At 45.8% G+C, this 8,153-nt stretch overlaps 1 protein-coding gene across 1 annotated transcript in view; it reads right to left on the reverse strand.

The window, feature by feature from the left end:
* LOC133446709 (phospholipid-transporting ATPase ABCA1-like) overlaps window positions 1–8,153 on the reverse strand; it is a 118,566-nt gene that overhangs the window by 106,032 nt on the left and 4,381 nt on the right. The window contains exons 2-3 of the mRNA XM_061724701.1: window positions 7,710–7,805; window positions 4,107–4,200 (exon numbers count right to left, since the gene is read on the reverse strand). Coding sequence (XP_061580685.1) covers window positions 4,107–4,200; window positions 7,710–7,775 — 160 coding nt within the window. The 5' untranslated portion in view covers window positions 7,776–7,805. The remainder of the gene's footprint in view (window positions 1–4,106; window positions 4,201–7,709; window positions 7,806–8,153) is intronic.

Genomic DNA, 8,153 nt, shown 5'->3' on the forward strand with positions numbered 1-8,153 from the left:
ATTTTTTTAATGAAAAAAAAACATTATTAATTAATTAAATAAATAACAATTAAAATAAAATATACAATAAATAAATAAAAAAAAATAATTAAAAAAAATGTATCCACTCATTCCTCTTTAAATTAATTCTGGTCTTTCTTTCTGCTCGTTCCCTCCCCGTCTGTCTCCATGATCTTATATTCCTCTGGGCTGGTTTTCCACACAAAGCTACAAGCTTTATCAGAAGAAAAATGAACTTTTTTAGCATTGTCTCAGAGTTGATATTTATTTTTTATTTTTTTCTCAATAAGAGCGGTCCTCTTGTGTCAAAGTGTAAGAAACATCATTATTCATATTGGAATTGGAGAAAGACCATCAAACGTGTTTCCATGGAAACCTCAATTCAGAATTACTGTTTCCATGTAAACTCCAAGGAAAATACTTTAATTCTGAATTATTTAACTCGGAATAATTCGTTCCGAATTAAAGAAACATCATGTAACCGTGGCCACTGTCTCAGGTTCACTAGGAACTTTTCCAGCGATTAAGATCAGATCAGATCAGTCCGGACCAGTGAAAGAAAAACAAACACAAAAGGATAAAACACATGAATGAAATACAACAATCCTGGTGAGTTAAAGCTGGTGATGAGCCTTAAAGGTGCAGCTCACTCACTTATTATGGGTTATTATGGGTTATTATGGGATGCCAAGTAGTGGCATGCCCATATTGAAATCGTCCAGCACGGCCCAAAGGGCAATGTTAGGAAAATCCCCCAAAAAATAAAACACGCCCGAAAAAACGAGGAAAAACCTGAAAATGAAGGCGATATATTAGTATACAGAAAAGGTTTCCCTTTTCTTATTATTCTTATTCCACACGCTTTTTTCATCCATAAATACGGCCAGAACCGCAGCATGCACCCATGCATGTCAGACATCGTTGGATGCGTCTGCATCGTGGCCTCGATGGGCATTACTTTTCTCAGTCAAAAGCGTTACCGTGGCAACGCTAGATGCCAAAAAGCAAAAAAAAAGGTTATTGCTCGGCCGAACTTTATCGTAGAGACATCGTTCAAATTTACAAACACTCTGCCCGATTGGCACTAAAGGACCGTACAACCTCATTATGCTAATTATTACGTTTTTTGCGATATTTAACTTTCAATTTAAAAAGAAAATCAGTTTTATTTTGGACGCTTGTTGCTAGGCAACGGTTTATCGTACATACATCATTACAACATTGACAAACCTGGGACGCGTTGTACTGCAACATATTTTAGTCTCATCATGCTAGCTATTACGGTTTTTGAGATATTCAACTATTCTCATTTTGATGCTAACGGAACTTTGGACACTTGTTGCGCGGCAACACGGTATCGTAGAGACTTTGATTTAACGTTAAAAGACTCGGGTTGCTGTGGACTACAACATACGGAGGTTTCATTACGCTTTCGTTTACAGCTTTTGAGATATTGAAGCCAAATTGTCCCATTCTATCCTATGGAGCTTGTTACCATGGCAACAAAAACCTATGCATTTGTATGGGGGACCATGTGAATAAACATCTGTTAATGCTGCTCGGACCACAACGTGCACCCATGCATGGCATACATCGTTGGATGCGTCTCCAATTGTGCCTCGATGGGCATTTTCTTTTCTCAGTCAAAAGTGTTACCGTGGCAACGCTAGATGCCAAAAAGCAAAGAAAAAGGCGAAAATTCGGACTCTTATTGTTCGGCCGAACTTTATCGTATAGACATCGTTCAAACTTTCAAACACTCGGCCCGATTGGCACTAACGGACGGTACAACCTCATCATGCTACTTATTACGTTTTTTGCGATATTTAACTTTCAATTTAAAAACATTTTTTCATTTAACTTTGGACGCTTGTTGCTAGGCAACAGGTTATCGTAGAGACGTCGTACAAATGTTCCCCGACTCGGCACGCTGTGGACTTTAACATATTCAAATTTCATGGAGCTGTGATTTAAGGAAATTTTATGTCAAAATCCAGGCCAAATGGCCCCATTCATTCAGGTGGGGCTTTTTACCATGGTGAAAAAAAAAATATCTGTTAACGTAGCCTGAACCGGAACGTGCACCCATGCATGGCAAACATCAACACATGTGGATCCATCGTGGCCTCGATGGGCTTTACTTTTCTCAGCCAAAAGTGTTACCATGGCAACGCTAGAGGCCAAGAAGTGGAAAAAAAGGTGAATATTCGGACGCTTACTGGTCGGCCGAACTTTATCGTAGCGACATCGTTCAAATGTTCTCAGACTCGGTTCACTTCGGACCAAAACATATTTCAATCTCATTAAGCCAATTATTACAGTTTTTGAGATATTAGACTTTCAATTTAAAAAAACATTCCATTTGACTTTGGACGCTTGTTGCTAGGCAACGGGTTATCGTAGAGACATGATTCAAATGTTTCAAAACTCGCCTCGCGGTGGACTACAACATATTCAAATTTCATGCAGCTGTGATTTACATCAATTTTAAGTCAAAATGCCTGCCAAGTGGCCCCCAAAGGTTTATCAATAACATTTAAGGGTTTATTAACAACCCTAAACTACTTCTTGGCCATTATTAATCACCCTAAACAACGCCGGAGCAGGGGCTGTGTTTTATTAACAACCCTAAACCACACCCCCTGCCAAAAAGGAGGTTTGGTTTCTTTATTATTTAATCCCAAACACGACAGAACCAGAACAAGCTGGAATACGTTACAGCCCAAACCAAAGCAGCAAGGGATGGATGGGCAGCAGGGCCATATCAACATTTCCTGAAGTTTTCTAGTAATAATGACATCAGTACGGCCCCCGGCCCCCGCCCCCCCCCAGCTAGTTCCCAGCTCTGCAGGTTGCGACACGCCGCCGCTCACATGCTGCTGCATGAATCACCGTGGAAACGCTGCTGCAGCAGAACTGACGCCTGACTTCTGCTTTCAGGGACAGCAGCGTTTCCTGCAGGGGGGGCCGGGGGCCGTCTGGTGGGGGGGAGGGCCTGGGGGGGGCCCCGGGGGCCCGTCTGGTGGGGGGGAGGCCCCCAGGGCCCCCAGGGCCCTAATATTAAGTATAATAATATTATTATATAGTATTAACATTATAATATTTGTATATAATTATATTATATAATGTCATCTTGTTTGGGCCAGAATAAACGGGAAAGAGTGAAGCGCTGCTGCTACTGCTGTTACCATGGTAACAGCTGTAGCAGCTGTTACCATGGTAACAACTCCCCCTCCCAACGGCAGGAAGTGCCGTGTGCACTCTTAATAGTACCTCCAAATTAATGCACACTACTGATATTTACTCAAAAAGATGCCAAATTTAAGTATACTTTTTAGTATATGCTTTTTAGTACGGCATTTCGGACGCACCGACACTCGTAGGGTGCTCGTAGGGCGGGTAGTGGTACTGGTTAGCGGTTAGCGGTACTCACACTCATGCTGCTCGTAGGGCGGGTAGTGGTACTGGTTAGCGGTTAGCGGTACTCACACTCATGCTGCTCGTAGGGCGGGTAGCGGTACTGGTTAGCGGTTAGCGGTACTCACACTCATGCTGCTCGTAGGGCGGGTAGTGGACTGGGTTAGCGGTTAGCGGGTAGCGGTACTCACACTCATGCTGCTCGTAGGTCGGGTAGCGGTTAGCGGGTAGCTGGTAGCGGTTAGCGGTACTCACACTCATGCTGCTCGTAGGGCGGGTAGCGGTTAGCGGGTAGCTGGTAGCTGGTAGCGGGTAGCGGTTAGCGGTACTCACACTCATGCTGCTCGTAGGGCGGGTAGCGGTTAGCGGTAGCGGTTAGCGGTACTCACACTAATGCTGCTCGTAGGGCGGGTAGTGGACTGGTTTAGCGGTTAGCGGTAGCGGTACTCACACTCATGCTGCTCGTAGGGCGGGTAGTCGTAGCGGTTAGCGGTACTCACACTCATGCTGCTCGTAGGGCGAGTAGTGGACTGGTTTAGCGGTTAGCGGTTAGCGGTACTCACACTCATGCTGCTCGTAGGGCGAGTAGTGGACTGGTTTAGCGGTTAGCGGTTAGCGGTACTCACACTCATGCTGCTCGTAGGGCGGGTAGTGGACTGGTTTAGCGGTTAGCGGTTAGCGGTACTCACACTCATGCTGCTCGTAGGGCGGGTAGTGCAAACGCACGGCGATGAGGATGAAGAAGATGAAGAGCGGCCAGACGATCTCCACCAGTAGCTGCAGCTGAAACACAAGAAACCAGCAGTTAACTAGCAGTTAACTAGCAGTTAACCAGCAGTTAACCAGCAGTTAACTAGCAGTTAACTAGCAGTTAACCAGCAGTTAACCAGCAGTTAACTAGCAGTTAACTAGCAGTTAACTAGCAGTTAACCAGCAGTTAACTAGCAGTTAACTAGCAGTTAACCAGCAGTTAACCAGCAGTTAACCAGCAGTTAACTAGCAGTTAACTAGCAGTTAACCAGCAGTTAACTAGCAGTTAACTAGCAGTTAACTAGCAGTTAACCAGCATTTAACTAGCAGATAGCTAGCAGTTAACCAGCAGATAACTAGCAGTTAACTAGCAGATAGCTAGCAGTTAACCAGCAGATAACTAGCAGTTAACTAGCAGATAGCTAGCAGTTAACCAGCAGATAACTAGCAGTTAACTAGCAGATAGCTAGCAGTTAACCAGCAGTTAACCAGCAGTTAACCAGCAGTTAACCAGCAGTTAACTAGCAGTTAACTAGCAGTTAACCAGCAGTTAACCAGCAGTTAACCAGCAGTTAACTAGCAGTTAACTAGCAGTTAACCAGCAGTTAACTAGCAGTTAACTAGCAGTTAACTAGCAGTTAACCAGCAGTTAACTAGCAGTTAACTAGCAGTTAACCAGCAGTTAACCAGCAGTTAACCAGCAGTTAACTAGCAGTTAACTAGCAGTTAACCAGCAGTTAACTAGCAGTTAACTAGCAGTTAACCAGCATTTAACTAGCAGATAGCTAGCAGTTAACCAGCAGATAACCAGCAGTTAACTAGCAGTTAGTCAGCAGTTAACCAGCAGTTAACTAGCAGATAGCTAGCAGTTAACCAGCAGATAACTAGCAGTTAACTAGCAGATAGCTAGCAGTTAACCAGCAGATAACTAGCAGTTAACTAGCAGATAGCTAGCAGTTAACCAGCAGATAACTAGCAGTTAACTAGCAGATAGCTAGCAGTTAACTAGCAGTTAACCAGCAGTTAACTAGCAGTTAACCAGCAGTTAACCAGCAGATAACCAGCAGTTAACCAGCAGATAACCAGCAGTTAACCAGCAGTTAACCAGCAGTTAACTAGCAGATAACTAGCAGTTAACTAGCAGATAGCTAGCAGTTAACCAGCAGATAACCAGCAGTTAACTAGCAGTTAACCAGCAGTTAACCAGCAGATAACCAGCAGTTAACCAGCAGATAACCAGCAGATAACCAGCAGTTAACTAGCAGTTAACCAGCAGATAACCAGCAGTTAACTAGCAGATACCTAGCAGTTAACCAGCAGATAACTAGCAGTTAACTAGCATATAGCTAGCAGTTAACCAGCAGTTAACCAGCAGTTAACCAGCAGTTAACCAGCAGATAACCAGCAGTTAACTAGCAGTTACTAGCAGCTGCAGCTGAAACTGTCAGGATTTGACATTTCCCTGTTTTATTTTGAAGGCCGTGTCCCTGAGTTTCAGTTCTGTCCTTCCTGTTTCCATCTGCCCTGATTCATCATGCCCTGGAACTCAGGCCTGCCGCTCTCCTGCGTTTGGGTCCTCACTTAACCGATCCTGACAGCACGGACCAGCGGGAGAGTATTTTACTCTACTTGAGTCGGAGCCGGGGATCGGAGAAGAACATGCACCGGGTCGAGGACGGTCCGTGAACTTCACGGCCATCCGTTTTTTGTTTTGAAATGACAAAATAAAAATAGAGAAATAATCCAAAATAATCAGTTTCCTATCTTTTGTTTTGATAATAAAAAACGGAAAACAGAAAACGGATCGTTATCCGTTATCCATTTTCCGATTTCATTGGTGTGTTTGAAAATCGAAATTGGGAATTAAAACAGCGAGTGGAAAACTCTTTTCTCTATTTCCTATTCGGTTCCAAGGGGGGGGGGGGGGTATGTTAGAGTTAGATATAGAGTTAGAGTTAGAGTTCAGTCCATGTTATTGATTATTGATTGGACGCTGCAGCTGAACGGACTGTCACAACAATCACTGCAGTTTCATGACGGAGTGAAGACAGATTACAGATTAAACTCATGTTTCACTGCAGTGATTGTTGTTACAGTCCGATCAGCTGCAGCGTAAAAAAAAAGCTGCGTCCAATCAATAACATGTACTGAACACTAACATACCCCCCCCCCCCCCCCCCCCCCCTCCTCCGGCCGAAACCAATAGGAAATAGAGAAAAGAGTTTTCCACTCGCTGTTTTTATTCCCAATTTCGATTTTCAAACACATCAATGAAATCGGAAAACGGATAACGATCCGTTTTCCGATTTTTATTTTCAAAACAAAAGATGAGCAACGGATTATTTTGGATTATTTCTCTATTTTTATTTTGTCATTTCAAAACAAAAAACGGATGGCCGCGAAGTTCACGTACCGAGGAGACCCCCCCGAACTGTCTCTGGTCGGCCCCGAGGTAAAACATGAGGGTGAAAGGGTGAGAGTGAGAGGGTGAGAGTGAGAAGGTGAGAGTGAGAGTGAGAGGGTGAGAGTGAGAGGGTGAGAGTGTGAGGGTGAGAGGGTGAGAGTGAGAGGGTGAGAGGGTGAGAGTGAGAGGGTGAGAGTGTGAGGGTGAGAGTGTGAGGGTGAGAGGGTGAGAGTGAGAGGGTGAGAGTGTGAGGGTGAGAGGGTGAGAGTGAGAGGGTGAGAGGGTGAGAGTGAGAGGGTGAGAGTGAGAGGGTGAGAGTGAGAGGGTGAGAGTGTGAGGGTGAGAGGGTGAGAGTGAGAGGGTGAGAGGGTGAGAGTGAGAGGGTGAGAGTGAGAGGGTGAGAGTGAGAGGGTGAGAGTGAGAGGGTGAGAGTGAGAGGGTGAGAGTGTGAGGGTGAGAGGGTGAGAGTGAGAGGGTGAGAGGGTGAGAGTGAGAGGGTGAGAGTGTGAGGGTGAGAGGGTGAGAGTGAGAGAGGGTTAGGGTGAGAGGGTGAGAGGGTGAGAGTGTGAGAGTGAAAGGGTGAGAGTGAGAGGGTGAGAGTGTGAGGGTGAGAGGGTGAGAGTGAGAGAGGGTTAGGGTGAGAGGGTGAGAGGGTGAGAGTGTGAGAGTGAGAGGGTGAGAGTGAGAGAGGGTGAGAGTGAGAGGGTGAGAGTGTGAAAGGGTGAGAGTGTGAGAAGGTGAGAGTGAGAGTGTGAGGGGTGAGAGGGTTAGGGTGAGAGTGTGAGGGTGAGAGGGTGAGAGTGAGAGGGTGAGAGTGTGAAAGGGTGAGAGTGTGAGAAGGTGAGAGTGAGAGTGTGAGGGGTGAGAGGGTTAGGGTGAGAGTGTGAGGGTGAGAGGGTGAGAGTGAGAGGGTGAGAGTGTGAAAGGGTGAGAGTGTGAGAAGGTGAGAGTGAGAGTGTGAGGGGTGAGAGGGTTAGGGTGAGAGGGTGAGGGTGAGAGGGTTAGGGTGAGAGGGTTAGGGTGAGAGGGTGAGGGTGAGAGGGTTAGGGTGAGAGGGTTAGGGTGAGAGGGTTAGGGTGAGAGGGTGAGAGGGTGAGAGAGTGAGGGTGAGAGTGTGAGGGTGAGAGGGTGAACTCACCCGTTGGCGGCGCCGGTACGTCAGGTTCTTCCACAGCAACAGTCCCAGCTGAGTAGAGACGTTCATGTCTGCAGCGTAGCCGCTATGCTAGTCCTGCTGACACACACACACACACACACACACACACACACACACACACACACACACACACACACACACACACACACACACACACACACACACACACACACACACACACACACACACACACACACACACACACACACACACACACACACACACACACACACACACACACGTTGAGCTCAAAGGTGTGGGGGTTAAAGGTTACTGATACTGAAGCTGCTGATCACACGATCATTATCACGAACAACTGATCAATCACTCACACACACACCTATATACACACATGTACACACACCAACACACACACACACACACACACACACCTATATACACACACACATGTACACACACTAACAC

The sequence above is a fragment of the Cololabis saira genome, chromosome 7 (assembly GCF_033807715.1).
Source record: "Cololabis saira isolate AMF1-May2022 chromosome 7, fColSai1.1, whole genome shotgun sequence".
NCBI classification, from domain to species: Eukaryota; Metazoa; Chordata; class Actinopteri; order Beloniformes; family Belonidae; genus Cololabis; species Cololabis saira.